We start from the raw sequence: 23,875 nt of genomic DNA, 5'->3' as shown, positions 1-23,875 counted from the left end.
GACAATCGAGTAGCTTATTGCGGAGAAAATCTTCAATGTGATCCTAAATAGACGTTTTGAGAAAAAAACTTGTAATTATATGAAAATATAGAGATAAATGTGCATTATGTCGGCAAAATTTGTTCGTGGTACGCAGGAAAACGTATCAACATTGACAAAAGTTGTACGCTATATCCAATAAATTAATACATAACCTCACATCATTTTGCCGGGACTGAGACGGAAATTCACAATAAACGGGAATTCATTATAGGCGGGTTCACTATAAACGGGTTCTACTGTAGTTATTAATATTAACAAATAAATAAACTATAAGATGAATATACTTTTGAATGGTCAAATTATTTTTTAAATGATACTCTAGTACAGAAAAGGGTTAAAAAAAAACAGTAATTCATTAGTTTGCAATTACACATTTGTGTCTACTATTATACAGTATAAACAAAAAACTTTCACAGACTGGTAACAAAATTTGTTTATTGAAAATGTAACTTGCAAGGAAACAGAGCTCAGACACACACGGGCTCCTGCAGCCGGAAGCAGTCCGACACTATCTTCCACTTGTCCTGCTCGGCCGTGATGAGGAAGCTCTGCTGGAAGGGCGTGGACACCTCCTCCCCTATCTTGACATGGCCCGCGCTCTCGATCAGCACCGTCTGCTGGGCGCCCACCGCCGCCTCTGCCAACCCACCCACAGCAAGTCTCGTTGGAACACAGGGTTGTGTGAATTAATATACAGTACACTCCCGATTATCCGCGAAATTAAGTGGCAAGGCCACCGCCGATAGTGAAAATCACGGATATTCCGCAAAAGAGCCGAAAATGGGAAACAAAAAAGGTAACATTAATTTCAACTTAAAAATCTAAAAATTTATGTACAGTAAAAGTTACTGAATAATTAACATACAATACATTTCAGTAATGTAATCATAAAAGTGCTCAACCATACGACTAGAAACAAAGCGCGACAGAGACAAAAATTGCAACGCATGCCAGCCTACTGCGTGAGTTCCGAGAAGGCCTGTGGGGTTTTACTGTATACTGCACACAATACACTCGTCAGTAGAGTTCAAATTTGCTCACGTGTAATAAAATACAGATTTACATATGTGCTATATTTTTTCGTAGCATTCGCGGATAATAGGGAGTTTACTGTAGTAAATTAAGTAAAACTAGATTCATTTTACTTATCTTCTACTCACAATACAATATTCAGAGACAAGCCAATTTTAATACTACTTTAATAAAAGCAAGTACCCACAAACCTTGCCCCTGGAATTAATAATGTCAGTGGGTTGTCTGCTTCAGAACATGTGGTTGGAAAAAATGTTCACTAGGGTGGGACTGCTGAGGCTGCACAGTGTACAATATAACCAATCTGGATTGTCAAAATTTGAGTACATTATTATTATTATTATTATTATTATTAATGGTCCGAGACTTGAAAACTCGAGCCAAGTCAAGCAAGAAGCTAAAGCTTGACTAAGTATATATATTTTTATAATTAGATACATATTTGACATGTGCAACAAGCATAAAATCACGTACCATTATATTTCAAACACTTCACAGCGTACTCTTATATTTACATCTGCAGTTTTCTTAAAGAATTGTTAATTTTATATGATTTCACTGGCAAAAAATGAGTAACATTTTTTTGCACTGATTATGTTTCAGAACACAGGAAAAGACACCATTTTGGAATGGCCTGCTGTATGGCATAGATTTAGAACTCAAATTTACATTATTGTTCCACTACAGCAGCAATCAATAGTATTGCTGTTCAATACAAATACCATGCATCTGTATTACACTGTGTTACATATCCTATATTTGCTATTTAGTAAAAATTGACTTTTTTTTGTCAGCAACAAACATTATGTATTTCACACATTACACATAGTTTAATTTTTTTTTTTTTAAGAAATTCTTGATGTGACATTTGAAGATTCCTAAGTACACCCGCCCCTCAAAGTAACGCTTTTTAATTAGCGCTGTTTTGAAGTAGCGCTGTGAATTTTTATTTCTACGTACGCTAATGGCACTTGTATACCATTAAATACAATACAATGAATTACTCGTGTGTTCAGCCAACGTTTATTTTATGTGGTTAACATTTTATTGTTATTTTATCATCAGGTACTAAATTATAATTTATGGATAAAAAAATTAAAAATCCGTTACTCCTAAACAATAAATAGCATACCTATATGAGTAATTTCCACATTCATGGAATTACTCGTTCTACCTGTAACTGCTCTAGAGCGAGCAGACTTCACACCAATACTGCCTTGGGCATAAGTGTTCCTCCGAGAAAGCTCTTATCAGTTCTCCAGAATACATGCTGAAAGTCTGAAGTCTACAATAACGTCTCACTAATCACAACCCATAAATTGAAAGTACAAAGAAATTGTGTCTATTAGTTTGCTACAGGTGTAGAACAGGGAAAAGTCAGGGCAGTCTCAAAATATTTGTGGCATTTTTACTCGGGACAGCAAAAGTGAAATGGAAAATCCTGCTTTCGCCAATGTTTAGGCACTTAAAAAATTTTAAAAATCTTTATTAACACGAAATCTGTTGATTTTCCTTTATGCGAAATTCTTGTTTTTTTTTTCTACTATGAACACACCATTTTACAAGAGGGAGGAAACTTATTCTCGCATGTAAACATACAAGTTTTAATATTTTACGTAAAGTGATAGCAATTGTTTACAAACACGAGTATCAATCTAAAACTGTGTTAATTTTGCTCTGAGCCATTTATTTGGATGTGCCTGTGTCACTTGATGCCATCAATGCAACATGTAATCTGTTTCCAGTAATTCTGGCTACCGCTTATTAATAGAGATAAAATTATGAAGAGTTATTAAAAAATTACAAAAAAAAAAATATAGTCCACAAATAAAGTTACAATTAATATATTTTTTGCGAGTGTGATTCCAAGTAAAATACTGTCAAAAATCATTAATACGAATCTGCATAGTATAAAATTTTTGTTTATGCTAAGTACTTTCACAGTCCAGGAAAATGAAGAATGCTTTCCTATGTTATACTATAAGGTAAGTGCACCAGTAGTCGTCATGCTAAGAACAATTTAAGGGAAAAAAATCGCCTACCTAACCTTTTTGGTGTATTAGCGCTTATTATGTGTTTGAGTTGAACCTCAAACATTCCTCTACAATAATATAACTCACTTTTGTATAAAGACAAATTATTTTAGTATATTTACAATTTTAAAAAAAGTGTTATTTTGAGCCAGTAGTCGTCATGCCAATTTTCGTATTTACCAGTACTCGTCACATCTTTGTGCCAGTAGTCGTCATGCGTAATTTCGATGCCTATAGATTGTAAACAAGAATTTGCAATTATTATATAGTACCATTTTGGGTTTAACACTTTATTTTAAATGATAATGCAAACTATTAAATGGAACTGCTAACATAACATTGTAATGTAAATACACAAACATAAAAATTATATTACTTATACTCAACTTACCGACCTATACATTGCTTTCGGCAGTCGCAATTGGTCGCAATAAATAAAGCTGGAAACAAGATACATTGTGCCAACACTTACATATAAACATTGGAAAATACAAACGTGATAAGAAGTTATTAAGTACATTTTTACATAACACATGTAAAACAAAAAATGTACAAGTATTTAAAATATTCAGTCAAAAAACATTCTTTAAAGTGATCATTTTTGTTTCGTGATTAAATTTCACAACAGTATGAACATTTGCCTAATGAAAATGCAATAAAACATTGAAAATAATTAAACCTAAAGTTATATTTCTTAAAAAATATCTAATTAATTATTGTTCAATAATTGTATTAGTTCGTGCAATCTTCCACAAGTTCTCTAAACTTAATTTTCATTAACATCAACAGATGCACTAAAAATGTAGTTGACCCTGGCACCTTGTTGATTCATGCTTGGAGATGGAAGAATGCCATTAATCTGTGACCTACTTACATAAGAAACATCATTTTCTTTTGTCACAAATACCTTCTTACTCTCGTCTTGAGCTCGCATGCCCATAACTCTTACTTCTTCCCCTTCAGTTTCTTGGATGATGCAAACAAATCTGTATTTTGTTGCGCCCCTTTTCCCACCCATAAATGTCACAAGAACAAAAGATCCAGGCCGCAAATTTTCATCAGTCACCTCTTCTAACTCTACACATTCTTCTTCTTCATGTTCCCCACTCCATTCATCAGAAGATTCCATAGGAATGATTTCTTCCTCCGATGATGATGATGATGTAGAATTGTCATCCACTTTCCTCTTCTTGGCAGTCTGTTTTTCTTTCTCCAACCTCTTTCGCAATCTTTCAGCTGCCCGTTCTTCCTTTTGCTTTTGCAAGTCAATTTTGGCCTTCTCTTTCTTAGAAAAGTAATCTTGCCAAGCACTCGAACTAGCAACAGAAGGAATTTTCTCTCTTGGTGCACGTTTCTTTAACTTGGTTTTCTGAGAAGGCCAAAACAATGCTCGCTTGAAGGGTGAGGGAATGGATTTGTCTGTGGGCACAGCAGTAAGATCTTTGGATGTTGATGGAGTAGGCTCAGGATTAATTGAGGAAATGGTGTCTTCAATGATTGGTAGTTCTTCTTCAACAGCAGTTGGAGGGTTTGATGGTTTTTCAGGTACTGTTGGTTCTTCAATTTGGGGGTGTGGTTCCTCATGTTGGGCAGAAGAGCTGGTTTCGACCTTGTCGTAATTTCTAACATGTCTCCAATATTCAAATATTGACGTGTCTCTAACATCTCCCTGCCACACATCTCCCGATTCATTGAAAAGCTTCAATTTGTTATGTCCCAGAAACTTTTCCAAGTGCTCAACAACCCGAGAACTACCAATATTACTTTCTGGAGTCTTGGGTGTAGGTGAGGAAAGTGTTGATGCTGGTGTGCATGGGACACTGGAGGGCCTAGAAACGAACTTGTCCTCATCCACTGCAGAAGGATCCCATGGGAAAATTCCACTTTTCCTGAACGAGTGCTGCAGTATTTCTGGGGTGACAACTTTCGCGATCACAGTATCCAGCAGTTTGGCGAAATCTTTCTTCTTTAGTGTGGGGTCTTCCTTGTGAGCCACACGCTGCAGTCGCCACTCATGAACTACATTTTTCCATGCACTTTTGAGTGGCTTGAAGACTCCGACATCCATGGGCTGCAGTATGTGGGTGGAATTAGGCAATAACGCCACTAAAACTATCCCATGATCTTTGCAGAATGTGCTGCTGTTCAGAGTCAGATGTGATGAATGGCCATCAATGAAAATAATTGCTGGTAAAGTTATCTCCTTCTTCACCAACCATGGGTGAAATATGTTAGTCAGAAATTCATAAAATACTTCACCAGTCATCCAACCATTTGGTGACTTGCCAATTCCCCACTCGGAAGGTATTCCTGCTACAATATCCTGTGGAAGCCTTTCATACTTGAGGCACAGCAGTGGTGGGCAAAGTTCACCAGCTGCATTCCCAGTCAGTAATACAGTGATACATTCCTTTTCGTCAGAGTTGACTTGCTGAAAAATGTTTTTGTCTCCTTTTTTGGCCAGAACTTTGTTACCCTTAGGGTTCAGGAAAAAAGCAGACTCGTCTCCGTTGAAAATTCTTCTTGGGTCAGACAGAACATCTTCCAGCTTGTTCTCCTCCAAGTACTTGTATACTTCCCTAAACCATGCTGATATCTGTTCCTGCGAGACAGCTGCCCGACTGGAAGTCAGATTTTGTGCAGTTCTCAAGGTTAAACCTGGATTCCTTTTAAGGAAAGATGTGCACCATTTCCTACCTGGCCGCCCATCTTTAAAAGGAAAAGGCCTCCTTAACTCCTTAGTTAACTGCTGCACACTATTCTGCAAGTCGTCTATGGTAATCGGGAATCCTGCTTTACAGAGAGAAAGAGCCCACTGCACTAGCATGCTCTCTTCCTCTTTCTTAAGCCAAGATTCGGGTCCCATTTTTCGTCCTATAGGTGTCTTGCCCTTTACTTTATCCGAAAGTGTGTTCCTCGGAACACCATGTCTTTCCGCTGCCTGTTTTATGGACATCCCATCCTTCACAGCCTGCAAAGCCTCTTCCATCTGGTGGGGCTCATATTTCAGTATGCTTCCTCTCAGCATGGCACTGCAAATGAGTTTTATTGTGTTAATTTATGATTTGACATCAAACTAATACCGAATGAAATACTTACAAACTATTTTCAAATCATATCGAGAAATGTTTATTTTAATGAAAATAATCCAATACTTATATGTAACCAAAATTATATATTATCGGGGAGGAAGCAAAATACACTAATGAGGGTAAGTTTTCAAATAGTTCTAATTTTAGTATGTTAATTATTTTTTAAGCTAATGTTCTAGTATTCGTCATGATTCTGTACCAGTGTTCGTCACCTGTGACGACTACTGGTCCTGATCACTGATTGGATGTTTTACAAACACAGTTAACTTATCATGATGTAATATACATTTTAACGAATGCAGATATTCAATTTTAAAAATAACTGACATGTACCAGTGTTCGTCAGGCATGACGAAAACTGGTGATTTATGGTATTAAGTGATCCAGTGCTCGTCACCCACATTTTTTTTGTAACTTTGCATAATATCGCTAGACTTAATATGCCAGATATTTTGCTAAACACCTCTTAGAAACATAAAAATGCAAACATTACCCTGAAAGAAATACGAATGCAATAATTAAAAAAACTAATTACTTACCTTCTTAGCACAAACCAACAGCAGTATATACCACTTCTCGGAGTATGGTGCACAGCCTCTTAGATGCGGGAATTCCCCTTATGTAATCGGGTGCGTTCCGAAAATCTTTATGTCGACAAAAATAAGTGACTATCAATCTGAATTTTAATACGTTCGAATCGCGAGACTTTGCATACTTGCACTTAATATTAATTTTTTTATTTATAAGTGATGACTACTGGTGCGATGACGACTTCTGGTACACTTACCTTACTGTACTTTTAATACTAAGAACGGTTAATATGAAATACGAAGTTGTGCTAATCCCACATGGTACTGACCATGGGAATAATTAGCTGGTTATAATGAATTTGATAATTGCAAAAACTAAATTTAAAAATAATAATAATAATAATGTGTTTTCACGAGTGTCAATATAAACAAACATTCTGCTAAAGATATAGAACTTTGAATGCTGAAGGTATGAGAATCTACGTAAAAAATTGTTCTAAACTCCATTCTAGCAGTTGTGTTTGCAACTAAAGTAGTGGATAATGCCAACTTTTTACATGAAAAATGACACGTACATGAATGTAATTTACATTTTCTATGCTGTATTCTCTACCACTTCTATGATGCATGTCTGTGAAATGAGAAACCCATTGTAAACACGTGTGTGATATATTGCTTACCCGGTTTTCACATGTGGGTTACTGGGATATTTAATGTTATTTTATTACTGTTAAAAAATAGCTACGAAAAAAAAAAAGGAAATGAACTCACATTACAAATGAAACTACAAATAATCAGCGAAGTAGATAAAGGAAGAAAAGCAAAATGTGAAATTGCCAAACATTATGACATTTCATTATGTTCAATATCAACAATAGTAAAAAACTGAGAAAAAAATGTTTTCCTCTTGTTTACTGATACAAAGTAAATAGGCCTTCAATTAAATATCTGACGAAAAGGAAATTAGAATTTAATAAATTATAAAAAACTGTTGTCCCATGACCAAAAATTTTAATATTTTTAAGTTTGAGCATGTGCATTAAACCAACGGTTTTGCTAAGCCCTTAATGCAATTAGTCTACAATAAGTTTAAAACCTGATACAGTAGAACCCGTTTATAGTGAACCCGCCTATAATGAATTCCCGTTTATTGTGAATTTCCGTCTCAGTCCCGGCAAAATGATGTGAGGTTATGTATTAATTTATTGGATATAGCGTACAACTTTTGTCAATGTTGATACGTTTTCCCGCGTACCACGAACAAATTTTGCCGACATAATGCACATTTATCTCTATATTTTCATATAATTACAAGTTTTTTTCTCAAAACGTCTATTTAGGATCACATTGAAGATTTTCTCCGCAATAAGCTACTCGATTGTCCACCGTTTATATTATAAACAAGTCGTATTCGAGTGGCCTCGGTATGGTACGTGTAGCCAGAAATGGTGATCAGTCTGGTGAAAATAAAAATAGTTTTCCCTGCATTGTTAAAGAATGGGCGAACGCGTGTACATTTAATATGTTATCAAAATTAAAAATAAATTACCGCCACACAAATACGTATGTACATTATAGCAGCAAATTCAATATTTTTACGTCTCATTTTTATCGTTTACGTTTCGGACATTTTGATCGAGTAAGGTTCGTAAGACTACCACTAGATAGACCTCTGTGGACTAAATTTTTCCATAGAAAGTGAGAAAATTTCGTTCCAACTATAGCAACTGCGATACTAAATGATACGTAGTGATCTTTGATGCGCCAGACTCGTTATTTTTCGTTTATTTACTTTTGACGGTAAAAAGAATTTTGTTTTAATAAGCTGCAAATGTGCTTCAATAAGAAATACGTACATAAAAAAGGGTGAAAAACGCTTTAAAAAACGTAAGGCATTATCTGTGCGACATAAACTGGACATTATTGAAAAGGTAGACTTTAACCTCACTGTCCCGCACGTGTTAATAGCAAAGGAACTGGGAATTACAACATCCACATTAAGTACAATATTAAACAAGCTGAACAATCTTCTTTCTCAAGCTGCGAATACGTCACAGAGTACCTATTAAACGCCTGAAAAAAGGAAAATATGCATATGTTGAAAAACCATTAATAGAAAGTTTGTACATGTATAGTGTATTAAAAATAATATCTGCATTTGCTCATAAAACTGTTGCTTTGAGTATTTTCATTCTTTATTTTCTTGTCTTAGGCCTATGTGTAGTTAAGATTTTGCTTTTGAGTATGTATTGCCAATATAAAAGTTTTCCCAGATATAAAGTTTCCCCTCTATAGTGAACATATAACCTACTCCCTTCAGATTCATTATAACAGGGTTCTACTGTATATCAATTTTTAATATTTTTCCTGATCTAATATTAAATATTAGATATGCAACTATGTCCCGTCCCACTTTATTGTGGCCTAACCCAATTCAAATTATTATTAAAGTATTATTTTTTCCATAAATAGCTGTTAATATTTTTTTTTATTAATACCTACCTACTTTTTATCAATAATGAATCTCTTTTAAGGCCTTTTTAATACTTAATAAAACTCTAACACTGACTGACAGACAGACAACACACAGCCTAAACCGGCGGACCTAGGGATTTGTAATATGGAGGAAATATTCCTTGCACCTAGGGGTGCATTAAGAGGGATTATTGAAATTCCATTCCTAAAGGGGTGAAAATGGGTGAAAGTTTATATGAAGCAAAATATTTCTCAAGACTCACTCATCACCTACAGACTTTAACATTTGGCATGTATATTCCTTTTGCTACGTAGACATCGCTAAGAAAGGACTTTACCAAAAAACCAGATCCGAAGGAGAGTTTTGGGGACGTTTAAGATCAAACCTGCCCTATTTTTCAATGCTGTTACAGTGTTAATGCTTTCTTCATCTCCATGGCAACGTGCCTTCTGCATATCCTGGTGACGTCTTTTTCATTTTAATTCTCTACTCACTTTCAGATCTTACATCAGCTACCAAGGCAGGTTGCAGGGGCATTAAAGATTTAAAAATTTCTCGTCTTCCAAGTATATTTCCTACAGACTTGAAAATATGGAGTGATGTTCCTTACATTATACAGCCATCAACCTGTCACAATCCAGACTTCCCAGCTTGCTCAAATAGTTAGTCTAGAGTGGAGATTCATGATTCACATGTTTCATAAACACTTGCAGAAATGAACTGGGCAATGAAACAATAGGCAAGTTCCAAAAGAAATGTTACTGTCTAGGACTGGTTGTTGAAATAACGTCTCTTGACACTAACTGATCATAACTTTTTTTTTTATTTCACAAAAACTCTCCACTCATCATGGCTGCCATTTTCAGACCACGCGAACAAATGTACATATGTAGAATGTACAAACAAGTTGTAACGTTGCAGAATTCCTGCCCCCTACTACTAGTAACACTTTGGCTAACAATGATTTATGTTAATGGTTTTAAGAATATTTTATAATTAATTTATTAATGTTAATTTTATTATGTATAGGTATTGCAAATATTTCATTTGTGTTTTGATAGTTATCATTATTAATTTGGGTTGTGTTTAGTGGAAAGCTGAATGTAATGTTTTAATGTTATTTGTTTACTCTAACAAGTGTATTAATTATGTTTTGTCAAAATTTTAAGGCTTATTCTGGGTAGTAAGACTGTATGGAACATTCGAGAAGGTTTTGAAAGACGCACTAATTTGAGGCGTGGAAAATAACTCGCCGGCGACAGTGTGTCGCACCCGTGTCTTCCTTTCTTTTGAAACCTTCTGGAATGTTCTCGAATGTTCCATAGTCTTACTACACAGAATATGCCTTAAAATTTTAACAAAACGTAATTAATACACATATTAATCGTAAGTGATAAAGTAAACAAATAATAAAATTCACTACATTCAGCTTTATATGAAACCTAACCCAAATGAATAATAATCACTGGTTAAAGCACAAAATGACCAATTTCTATACATAATAGAAGAAACATGGGTACACAATAATTATGAACATTCAAAAAGCGTCAAAATAAAACATTTTCAGTCTAAGTGTTATTGATAGTAGGGGGCAGGAATCCTGCAATGTTACAGGTATCTTGTCACAGCAATTCAAAGGGAAAATTTAATTTTATGTCTTTTTAATAAGACAGTACTGGAGGCTTTTCTTGTGTTGTGGCAGAAGTTTTCAGCAGTAATTTTATTCAGAATAATATATATTCTCTCCCTATCACTGATCTTTTTAATTTATTCACTCAAACATTCTAAAGGGACACAAAACACACTGACGTAACGTTCATCAAATCATCACAACAATAAACATAATGCACTCTATCATATTACCTTCTAGTTATTACACCTATTTTGTTATATGTACTTGCTGAGTACTTGCCATTTGACATACTTCACTAGCTTTAGTAACTTGTTTTATTAGCAATATTGTATAAAAAAAAATTGCATGATACGTATTGTGAAATTAAATCTTAAGAGAATTTATAATGAATTGATAACTAATACAAATATGTATATTCAAATGATAATCCATTTCATAAAAAAGTACCTATATTTAGGAGTACCAAGAAACAAAATACCTAACTATATGTACTTCTAAAAACTATCAAAAGAGTATGGCAATTTTATACATACATTATAAAATAAAATGTTTACTTTCAGTTAAATCTTAACAATGCACTACTAGACCTATACCACCCAATTTGAAACTCAGAAACTGTAGGACGAGATTGTTTTAAATGATAGCACACAGCAGGCTGTTGCTATTGGCTCGTTTCTTACCAGACACAGGTTGGGAATCCATTGAGATGAGCGTGTGTTCCGTCGACGGCAGCTCTTCAAAAAATTTTTGGATATTCTCTTTGCCACACGCTCCGTTTCCACACCAAACCAAGACCGCCTTGTCTAAGTAGTACTTGGACATAAGCTGAAAAATAACATACTAAGGATATTCCACACAAGAGTTATCCAACACAGCCAGGAATAATTTTAAAACCACGACATACATTGTAGACCATACTTTATTACCGGTACCTCTACATTTCTACTCCACTTTACCAACAAATATGATTCATGTTGACCTGAGAGCCTTATGCTACTGGAACACGACTCCCTTATAAATAAATTATTTACTGATGGTTTTACCTTCGTGTCATCATAAGGTTCTGATTGGAATTATGCTTGCAATTTTGAAATCTTCACTTAAGTTATTTACTGATAATTTAGATAACTGAAACCAAAAAAAAAATTATTGTATTTTGAAAAAAAATGTAGTGTCTGCGGTGTTTGTACATAAACTTGTAAAACTATTAGTCAATTCTGATCTTAATCGACAACCTGAACAGCTAAGTATTGAACCCAACATTACAATGGATCATCGGTCATCAGAGAACTGTAGACCTTACATTCTCTCGATCCAGGAATCCTTACTTTGGCTTTCCGTGGTTTTCCAAAACATAAACCACTTTAGACAAATGCTGCAAAAGTTCCTTGCCAACGTTTATGGCCAAATCCTTCCTCCATACATCCAATCATATTCCATCTCAAATTCTCTTGCTGTCGATAAGCAAAACTTAATTTTACTATAAGTAGCATAAGCTTTGACAACTATACTTTTGTTTGGTTATTTAGAGCATTATTTGGAATCACAAATTTTACTTTTGATTTATTTATGCCCTTACAGTAAAATATATGGACATTTGTGATAATACCGCAAGAAATACGCCTACACACACTGAATATTTTATCACTGCTATGATATTATTGACACTTGCAATATACTGCACTGCAGCATTTAACTATATATGTACATGCTCAGGTTTCTTTGCAGCTCGGTGAAAATCACATTTAGCACTTCATGTCGCTTCATACATGGCGTGATAGATGTACAAACTTCAGCCAGCACGGCTCCAAAATCCAAGTCCTGCTTTACTACATGCCCCCTCATTTTGCAGAGATACCATTATTCAAATGTTTGAGTTATGTAATAGACCTACGTTTTGTTGAAAAGTTTTTAATAAAATAGTGGCTTACAAAAAAAAGAGAATTCATTAATTTACAAACAAAAGAATGAACCCAATATTTTCAAGCTTATTTTTACAAAAATGTTACAGTAATCTAATTACGCTAACACTACCTATTCATTATAATGGATCCTCACTATCATATTTTTTTGGCATGGACCTAACTGGCATGGATTTCAACTTAATTCAGGCAAAGACGTTAAGTTTGCAATACAATAGGTTACTGATACTTCTTAGTGAGCATCTAGCTTAATGCCCACCATAACTAATTTGAAAGAATTTTAAACATAAGACAGAACTGCTTTAAGTGGAGACACAATTACAGTGAACAAGGCAAAATGAGTGATTCTGGTTCTTACATGACGCTTGCTGTCGAGGCTTTTATAGTACAGGTTACTGAACTCTTCAGCAGTACGGCATGCCAAATCAATTCTTGCTTTCAATTCCTACAAAACAAAACAAGTATTACATCTCAATTTTAATGAGCAATTAATAAACCAACAAAAACACAGCAAGCAAATTCATCAAAATCCAGTTTTTGTTAAGTACTGTAGTACATATTCCTTTGGTGTATAGACCAGTTATTGTAAATTATTTAGATGTATTCCTTTTAGCTATTGAAATAAACAATTTATTTTATAAATATTTAATTTAGGTCTTTATTTAAAAACCTGAAATTTTATGTATTAAGTAAAAAAAATTATTAAGTTCCTGTCTTATTTTTTTTCTCCCCCAAATTTATTGAAGCAGCTGTCAATACAATTGTGCTTAATATGTATATTACGTGTATTTTAATATTTAATGATGAAAATCTGCTTTCTTATAGCACCATAAAATCTTGGCTCTACTTGGCTCTAACTATTGCTGGTTAACTAAATGTCATAATACATTCCTATAACAGAAAAAAGGATACATACACATGCAAACACACAGAAAACAAGACATAATCAGCCGATGTCAAAAACTCAGTGTAAGGAATTTGTCACAATAATATTGCAGCACAGACGGACACAGCGGTCTAACAACGAGACAGTTCCAACAAGAACACTAAATAAAGACAATACATCGACATTCAACTAAATCATGATGCTAAACAGATAGTGTGAACAACAAGAAAACACAGAGTAGCACAGGCAAACCCAGCGACGCGACAAAACAGATACTCCAGACACCACAAGGATACAGTACCTACAGACAAACACAACAGGCATCCCAAGACAAGAGTTGCGACGTTTCGGAAACTAATTTCTGTTCTTCCTCAGGCACATACATTCTGTTCGTGCATGAAAACGGGAATAGATATCAGTATGTGATTAAATTTAAATACAACAAGAGGTTCTGAAAGAATTCAATTGCATTCATAAGACTTTGTGACGATATAGAACATCAACTGGAACATTCGACACAGCGTGAATACCGTCTGTCCAGTGGCTCTTCGCTTATCATATTTAAAATACAAATACATTGTTTTCTTATCTCTACAGTCATTTCCACCTAAATAAAGCATATGAGGAAATAACTATTAAACAAGCTACAGATAAAGGGTAATTTCCAAGAGTTATCTTTTTTGAGAAAAAGAAAAAAGTCAGAAATAATATTTTATAATTTAAAACCACATTCTGAAATGTTTGAACATAAATTACCTTCCACACATTTTTAAAGCATTTCAAATTACGCTGATTTAACATAAAAAAAACCTCCTGTGCGATTTTAGGGTTGCTAACCAAACCTCATCAACATTTTATTCTAGTGAAGTTCACGTTTATGTTAAAAAAATATATTGAAAATTAAGCAATTTGTAAAATAAAAATATATTAACAGATGCCTCAAAAGTAATTATAATCACTAAAAAAAATTTCCAAAATGTATTTCTTAGAAACATTGCTACTCTTAGAAGCAGTGGCAGTTTCGGGCGAGAGGTCGGCAGGCCACAGCGACCCCCGGGTGGAGGCAGCAGCAGCGTCGGCGGACACAAGGTGGGGTGGAGCAGAGGACAGACAGGAGGACTGAATAAGACAGGAATTTGAACCAGTAAAACGGGAGCATCGAGCCTCAGACCCCTCCCACGCAGGTGAGCAGGGGGCGTCTCAGTGCCACGTATTGCCAACATAAAGAAATCACACCTGAAAGGGACAATTTGTTACAAAGTACTGATGACACTCCAAAACTGTTGCAAGAAAAAAATAGGCATCTGTCCATATATTCAAGGGGAATTGTTGGCTATGAACGCGAAAGTAAACATGTTAGTCGATTCAGGTAGCAAGGTGACTCATTGTCAGAGGAATTTTTTAATTCACTGGGAAGTAAAGTGCCTGAATCTTTAGCAGTGTTACCCATTTTGAATGTTACTATTGAAGGAGCCATTGGGGTTAGAAATAAAAATGTAAAGAAACAAGTAGTTTTGGGGACCAAATTAGGAGAGGCAATTGTGGTAAAAGGATTGTTTGAATATTAATGAGGTTTTAGGAGCAGACTATCTACAGGATTGTCTTGATTACTCAAGACAATTCATCTAGGTAATGGGAAAACAAGTTGCTTTCGAAACAGACAGAAAAGTGTTGTATTTTATCCTTCCATTAATAATGGGGAATAATTCTGAAGCTGAAGTAGAATTAGAGGTTAAATTTGGAAAGAGAGTAAATAACAGCAGCCAATGTTGAACAAATTGTGTTGCCTAGTGGTACTGATCAACAACAGGATAAATTAAGATAAATTTTGCGAATTTCCCTGGACTTAATAAGAAATATGAATGTAAATTGGAATTAAGGGAACACAAACCTTTTGTACAGAGGCCTTACCTAGTAGCCTATAATTTGAGACCAGCAGTAGAAAACAAAATCCAAAATTTGGTTAATATAGACATTATTGAAAGGTGTAGTTCTGAGTATTTAATCCGATGGTAGTAGTTAAAAAGAAAAATAGGGTGGTTAGACTGTGTTTGGATGTTCGGAAATGGAATCAGATAACTGTACCAGACAGGGAGTCTCCAGAACCTATGGATGAACTATTTCAAAAATTTGAAGTTGCAAATATTTCTCAAAGACTGATCTAGTTGCATCTTATTGACAGATCCCGTTAGCTGAAAATTCAAGGACGTATACTGCTTTTTTGTATCAGGGTAACAACCATTGTTTCAAAAGACTGCCTTTTGGTTTGAATGTATCGGTAAGTCATTTCATTTAACGGCTGGTAGAAGTTTTGGGGCCTGAAATACATGATTTGGTAACCATTTACGTTGTTCACATTCTAATTGTAACCAAACCATTTTAGGAACATTGCCAGGTTAATTCTTTTGGTTCTGAGAAAATTAAAAGAAGGTAATCCGATAGCAAATTTACAAAAATTAGAAGTTTTTAAGGATGAAATATTTTTCAGGTAATGGGAATTCATATTGAACTTGACACTCTCAAAGCGATTAAAAAAAACCCATGGTAAATGTGTATAGAGTCGCGGTATATGCAAAAAAAATGCTAAAAATCCAAAAATACTTTTATTCTATGCTCTTTCACTTCCTCTTATCACATCAACCGGCGGAGATAAGAAATTCCAAATACTTTAGTAGATATGGAATTTTTTAATTTTGAACATGTAGAGTAGCGGTATTTGCGAAAAAAAATTCTTAAAATCTGAAATTACTTTTATTATATGCTCTTTCACTTCCTCTTTACATTAAAACCGGTGGAGATAAGAAATTCCAAATACTTTAGGAGATATCGAATTTTTAAATTTTCATCACAATACCTGTGAATTCAGGCGGCCACCATTGTTTCTTGTTTACGAGACGAGTATGATTTTTTTTTCCTGTGACGTAGGTGAACGACTACATTGTTGCTTGTTTAGGAGTATCTATTAAAATCTGAAAATACTTTTATTATAGTTATGTTATGTTAGGTTAGCTACATTAAAACACTTTAAAACACTATGGACGGTTAGTTAGGTTAGTATAGCTACATTAAAATAAACAGAGAAATATAAATATTAATAAATAAACCCGAGGTTGGCCGAAGGTAAATTGTTTGGGTGTAATCGGGAATGGCAGAACTTTATGTGCATCTTGATTTACCGTTTGTGAATGCCTAATTAATTAAAATGGTTGATTAGGTCAGGTCAGTTACATTATTAATACTTTCAAACTAAGCAGACATTAAAAATAATATAAATTAATTTTAATGGTTGTTTAGTTTTAAAGTATTTATAATGTAGCTGACCTGACCTAACAAACCGGGACAAAGGATGAACGGTAGGAACTCACGTAATTATTTTTTTTACTTATTACTTGCGCAACAAATAAAACATTAAAATTTGAAACGTTAAAAACTCACCTACGTTAGAGTTAGAGGCGGGTACAATTCCTTTGCCATTAGTAGAAAATGATGTCGTTCTATCTACGTCGCGAAAATAAAAAAATCATAAACGTAAACAAGCAACAATGGTCGGTATTGTGATGGAAAATAAAAATTCAATATCTCGTAAAGTATTTGGAATTTCTTATCTCCGCCGGGTTTATTGAAAAGAGGGAGTGAAAGAGCATAGAATAAAAGTATTTTCGGATTTTTAGCATTTTTTTTCGCATATACCGCGACTCTACATATTTACCAAACCCATCTCCCAGCAAGAGAGGCTAAAAGGATTTTTTAACCTTTTTCGTAAATACATACCTGGTTTTAGTAACATCTGTGTGCCATTAAGGAAACTCTACAGAAAGGTCAATGCTGTAAATGGGGAGAACAACAATGTGGTAGATCTGTTCAAACTGGAATTGGAGAAAGAAATTTTCTACACCATCCAAAATTAAATGAGAAATTTTTTATTGCATGTGATGCAGCATATAAAGCAGTAGGAGCGATGCTTTTTCAGGTAAATCAGGAAGGAGAACAGGTTCCTATCAGTTTTGCCAGTAGCGCCCTTAATTCAGCCGAAATTAACTAGACTGCCACTGAGAAAGAGTTACAGAGTATAGTATTTTCATGTGCTAAGTTTCGCACATACATCTATGATAGAAAAACATGTCATATGAGTTTGTGTAAATTACTACATGGTAGTATCACTAGATGGATTTTAGCATCGCAGGAATAAGATTTGGACATACAACATATTCCAGAGAAAACACAAGTAGCGGTGGGTGCTTTGTCCTGGAGCTTTGCAGACGAACAGGCTACCCAGATAAAAGAGTTTCAAATTCGAACTTTAAGCAAACAAACTGCAGAAGTAGAAACTGGTCTGAATTTTCGTAGGCCCCCTTGTGAATCCTTCAGATTTTCTTCTCTGGAGTATAGTCATAACCATAGATAGCTGTATGTTGAAATACTATTTAATTTGATATAAACAAGTTATGTAAAATGTAAATATGTCAAACAATCTTAATTTTTTTTACCATTCCACTCTCTAGAATGGTCATTACCTGTAAACTACTTTAAGTATCACTGTTAGGTAAGCACTTAAGCACTTAAGATCACAAGCATGGCGTCTGTTCGCAAGTCGTATTCCAGTGTTACAAATAAAAATAAAGTCTTAAAAAATGCAAAATGCGGTAAATGTTACAAGGCTGTGCGAAATGGCATCCTCTGTGAAAATTGTGATTCGTGGTTTCATTTTGGAAAGTGTTGTGAAGTGGAAGAACAGAATATTCCGGAAGATAAATGGCTTTGCACAACATGTGCAGAAGAAAATGGCGATGCAGTGAATAATGGTAATGCAAATCATGGATCGCTTGAGAACTGTGAGTACAAACAAATAATTCAGAGTTTAACAGAGGAGATTGCATCACTGAAAGAAATAGTAAAAATTTTAACAGAAGAACTTTCTACACAAAAATCAGCACTAAAATATCCTGAAAAGACTGATAACACGTGGGTGAACACGACGAAACATAATACGTGTAGACCACCCATCTGCTCTTCACCCAACATCATGCAACTCTCGAATAGGTTTTCAGTCTTCAGAAATTCACGTGATTTTCCACATCTCTCGGATGTTGCTACAGGTAAACACGGTAACAAGCCTAGTCATCAAACGGATTTTGAGAATGCCATAACCTCGTCCCCAAGAAGGGAAATATCACGTAGTAAGAACATCTCCTGCGAAAAACAAAACACCCGCAAGTTTGAAGATTCAGAAATTTCAGTACCTTGTCAGGCGATCTCTTCGGCAATGGGACAAGCCTCAAAAACTACCTACAACAAAGCAAGAAACACCCACAGGAATAGCATCCACCCCATTAGCAGCAGTAAAAACGATGGCAAAGTCAACAAAAATAAATGCAACAAAATAAACAAGACTGAACAGCAGAATCGTGTATTAATTGTCGGCGACAGTCATGCCAGAGGCTTATCTGAACTGATATCTGACTACAGTAATAACATCAATGCATTTGGTGTAACTAAACCAGGGGCCCCTCTAAAAGAAGCAATGAAAGGTTTTCTTGAAGATTCAGCATCTGTAAAAAATTATGACTATGTGGTGATAATTGGTGGCTCGAACGATGTGGCCAAAAATCAAGGCATGGAAGCAGTTCATACCCTCAGTGAGTCACTCAAAGCCTTGAGCAACAAAACTATAGTTGTAGTGAGTCTTCCCACTAGATATGATTTAGATAGCTCATCTTGTGTAAATGCTGCTATTAGTGTTACAAATACAAATATTCAAAACTTATGCATGCAGTTCAACAATGTAAAATATGTTGATATAAGTAAATTAGATAGAGCACTTCATACTAGGCATGGTCAGCATCTAAACAACAGAGGAAAACAACACATTGCATCATTGATCTACAATCAGTTGTGCAGTATACAAAATAAAGTACATGTCAAACAGTGTACCTTTTTAGATAGATGGGTAATAAGGGAGAATAACAACGATGTGTTAGATAAAGAAAAAATAACCTGTAGGGCTACCTTACTCGATAAGTGGGTGATAAGAAAGAAGTCAAATGAAAATAGTAAACATTTTTTAGGCCGGGAATATGTACAAATGAAACCAGTCAATGCCAGATCTACAACAGACTGACCCCTGAAAGTTATCTCACTATTTTCCATCAAAACATTCGAAGTATTGTAAATAAAGTTGACTTGTTTATTGAAGCCTTAGACATGTTTGAGGTAGAAAATAAGACTAAGGTTAATATAGTATGTCTATCTGAACACCATCTAAAGTCTATTCAAGTTCCACAAATTAGAATTCCAGGATTTAAACTGGTGTCACACTATTGTAGGAATAAATTCTCGGGAGGCGGAGTATGTATCTTTATACAAGACAACATCAAAACCGAAACTGTTAATGTTGATAAATATTGTGCTGAAAAAGATTTTGAATGTACTGTAGCCTTAGTGAAATTACTTTCCAAGAGAGTTCTGATAATTTCTGTTTACAGATCCCCAACAGGAATATTTGAGATATTTTTAAAGCAATTAGAACTGCTGTTATTAAAAAAGATCAGGACAAATATTGAAACTATTATTTGTGGGGATTTTAATATAAACTATTTAGAAGACAGTCATTATAAACAACGTTTAAACTCCTTATTAGGATCCTTTAATCTTACTCCCACTGTTCAGTTTGCCACCAGAATACAATCAACTTCTGCTACTATAATTGACAATATATTTATTGAAAAACAAAATTTGGATAAATATATTGTTATTCCACTGATAAATGCGTTATCTGATCATGATGCTCAGGTTATACAGCTGCACAATATTGAACTTACAATGGAAAAAAGGAATAAACAAAACAAACTTAAAAAAATAAGGGCAATAGATAACATATCAGTAATACATTTTATAGCTGATTTAAAAAAGGAAAACTGGATTAATACATCCACTGATAATGATACAAATTTACAATTTAATTTATTTCACTCAACCTTCTTAAGGCTTTTTGAAGCAAATTTCCCTCCAAAATTAGTTCAGGTGAGGGAGGGATATCAAAATCTGTGGTTAACCAAAGGCATAAAAACGTCGTGTAAAAGGAAAAGAGAGCTGTATTTGCTTTGCAGGACGTCAAATGACGCTGTACTCAAATCTTACTATAAGAATTATAGCAAAATACTAAGCAGAGTCATTGATAAAGCTAAGCAGTTCCACCTTCAAAATTTAGTATCAAAATCAAAAAACAAGGCTAAAACTACTTGGGATATAATTAAACATATGACTGGTAAAAGTAACAAGCCTAAGTCAAACTACCCTATTACTGTAATAGTAAATGGGAAATCGTTAGTAGAAGCAACAAATGTAGCAAATGCTTTTAACACCTACTTCTTAGAAATAGTTGATATGCTATTCAAAAATCTGTCGACAAAAAATAACCCCATAAAACTTATGCAGCAAACTCTGCCTAGAAAAACGTGTAATTTTGTATTTACCCCCACAACACCTACAGAAATTTGTGAAATTGTACACTCTTTAGCTCCTAAAACTTCTACAGGCTATGATCAAATATCAAGTGTACTACTCAAGAAATGTATCAACAAGATCAGTGCCCCTCTTAGTAACATATTTAATAAATCATTTTCAACAGGTATCTTTCCAGAACGATTAAAATTTACCATTGTTAAACCTCTCCATAAAAAGAATGATGCGAATTTAATGTCAAACTACAGACCCATTTCACTTATATCAACATTTGCTAAGATAATGGAGAAATTAGTACATAAAAGACTGTCTAAATACCTTGAGTCAAATAACCTATTGACTAAAGATCAGTATGGATTTCGCAGTGGTAAATCCATTGATGACGCAGCGTTTAAATTAACATCAATAGTACTAAAATCCCTAGATAAGAGAGAGAAGGCTGTGGGTCTTTTTTGCGACTTAACCAAAGCTTTCGACTGTGTGGACCACAAGATACTTCTAGACAAACTGTATCATTATGGTATTCAAGGCACTGAATTACAATGGTTCACATCCTATCTAACTCAACGATATCAACAAGTAGCCATAACGGATCAAGACAACGGTGAAATATTCTCGGAAGTAGGTGTAAACAAATGTGGTGTCCCACAAGGGTCTATTCTTGGTCCATTGCTTTTTATCTTGTATATAAATGACTTGCCTTGTTATATAGCTGATAAAGCTAATGCAGTTCTCTTTGCTGATGATACCAGCATACTTTTCACTCAAGCTAACCATCAGACTCTAACTAACAATATACATGAAACGCTTCGCAACTTAAAAATATGGTTCGAAGCAAACAAATTAACATTAAATCTAGAAAAAACAGCATTTCTTAAATTTAACACAAGCTACGTGCAGAATAATGACTTGCAAGTTAATTACGGAGTTACAGTCATAAAGGGATGCATGAATACCAAATTCTTAGGTCTTCATTTAGATAGTTGTTTGAATGGGAACACACACATACACAACATTATACCTAAACTAAATGCAGCCTGCTTTTCATTACGTACTTTGGCTCATTATATGAACCTAGAGTCACTTAAGCAAGTATACTATGCATACTTTCATTCAATAATGTCATTTGGTATAATTTTCTGGGCACAATCTTCCCATAGCAAGCACATTTTCATTATACAGAAGAGAGTCATCAGAATTATGACGGGAGCAAAAAAACTGGACTCTTGCAGACCATTATTCAAAAAACTTAACATTCTTACTTTTCCTTCACAATATATATATTCTACAATTAAATTTGTAGTAAAGAATTTTGACTACTTTTTAAAAAGCTCAGATGTGCACACATACAATACCAGAAATAGAAATGACCTCCACTTGCCACTTAACAGACTCAAGCTAAGTCAGAAGGGTGCAATTTTCTCAGGCATAAAACTATTTAATAAGTTACCTGAGAGTCTGAAAGAGCTAAGCAAACAAAATAATAAAAAATTCCAGAAGAACCTTAAAATATTTCTTTTATCTCAGACATTCTATACAGTGGATGAATTTCTCACATACTAACTGTTTGACATTTTATTCTACTTCTTGTAATACAATAACTTTTATCTCACATTTGATATTTAGTATTGTATAATATAATAAGAAGATCCACTATTAAAAAATTAATAAATCTGTCAAATATAATAAAGTCTCAAGCTAAATGTATATGTGAAATGGTGTCTAAATATGTAATCAAATACTATACATACTTTTGTTATTCTTTTGTACATAGATTACTGTATTTATGTATTGCTGTGGGTTTATGTGTAAGCGCTGATCTTAGATATGTTATTTTTTAATGTATATAAAACTGACATGTTCCATATCCCAGAACTCCAGCAGTTTGTAAGGGGTCTACGGAATGAAATGAATAAATAAATAAATAAAAAAAAGACTGGAAAACATGTCAGGAACTAAAAATGAGGTTTTGTAATTTTTGGTAAGTTCTAGATTATAATTATTTACGCGATTTAAATGTAACACTTACCGCACTAATTTGAGCCATTCTAGTCAAAATTAAAATCTTCCCAAGTATTACGTGCCGGATGGCAGGTAAAACATTTCATATGAAACGTCAATGTTATTTTTATTAAATCTAAAGTTATTAAGAATTAAACATAAATCGGTATTCGACAACCCATAGATAAACAGACAATTAGTAAGTGCTAACTTGAAGCAAATATTGTAGTAGAATAGTATAGAATAAAAATAGCCTACGATGTACAAGAGTGGTGGACAATAACCGAACACACCCTAAGAATTCACTTCGGTCAACGTCGGGATTTTGTTTACATTTTGTAAATATTGCGCGGGAATTTGAATAAGTCTGTAAGCATGGCACAATTAAACAGTGATTTAGAAAACTTGTTCAAAAATGCGTTAGGAAAAATGGTTATATCGTGGGGTTTGTTGACACAAAAGATGGATAGATTATCTTTCATTATTTCATAACATGCAGTACATAATGACATAGCCTGTATTTTTCTGAGGATTTGTGTTCTTACTTTAGCTATTGGTGTCATTCCAACCACCCATAATGACTCTCTATGATAAGCGCCTATAATGGGAAAAATATTGATGGTGTCATTAATTTAAAAATTTCTTTAATATGCACCTAAATGGCAATAATAATTCATAGTGCTATTAATGAAACAATTTCATATTTTACATTTCACTCAAAAAGCCTACCTGCCATCTGTATGGTTTCCAAAATATAAAAAATGTCA

The 23,875-nt window shown here is 34.2% G+C and overlaps 1 protein-coding gene across 1 annotated transcript; it reads right to left on the bottom strand.

Annotated features, from left to right (window-relative positions):
• Nucleotides 1-457: 457 nt before the first annotated feature.
• LOC134535500 (NTF2-related export protein) lies at nucleotides 458-23,416 on the bottom strand. Its single transcript, XM_063374637.1, has 4 exons — nucleotides 23,137-23,416; nucleotides 13,119-13,205; nucleotides 11,519-11,663; nucleotides 458-679 (listed from the first exon to the last, which is right to left on the bottom strand). Exons 1-4 carry the CDS (start codon nucleotides 23,152-23,154, stop codon nucleotides 510-512), a joined length of 420 nt encoding a protein of 139 aa, XP_063230707.1. The 5' UTR covers nucleotides 23,155-23,416; the 3' UTR covers nucleotides 458-509.
• Nucleotides 23,417-23,875: the final 459 nt, after the last annotated feature.

The sequence above is a fragment of the Bacillus rossius genome, chromosome 8 (assembly GCF_032445375.1).
Source record: "Bacillus rossius redtenbacheri isolate Brsri chromosome 8, Brsri_v3, whole genome shotgun sequence".
In the NCBI taxonomy this organism is placed as follows: Eukaryota; Metazoa; Arthropoda; class Insecta; order Phasmatodea; family Bacillidae; genus Bacillus; species Bacillus rossius.
The sequence above is the reverse complement of the archived record's forward strand: the minus strand, read 5'-3'. Positions and strand labels throughout refer to the sequence as shown.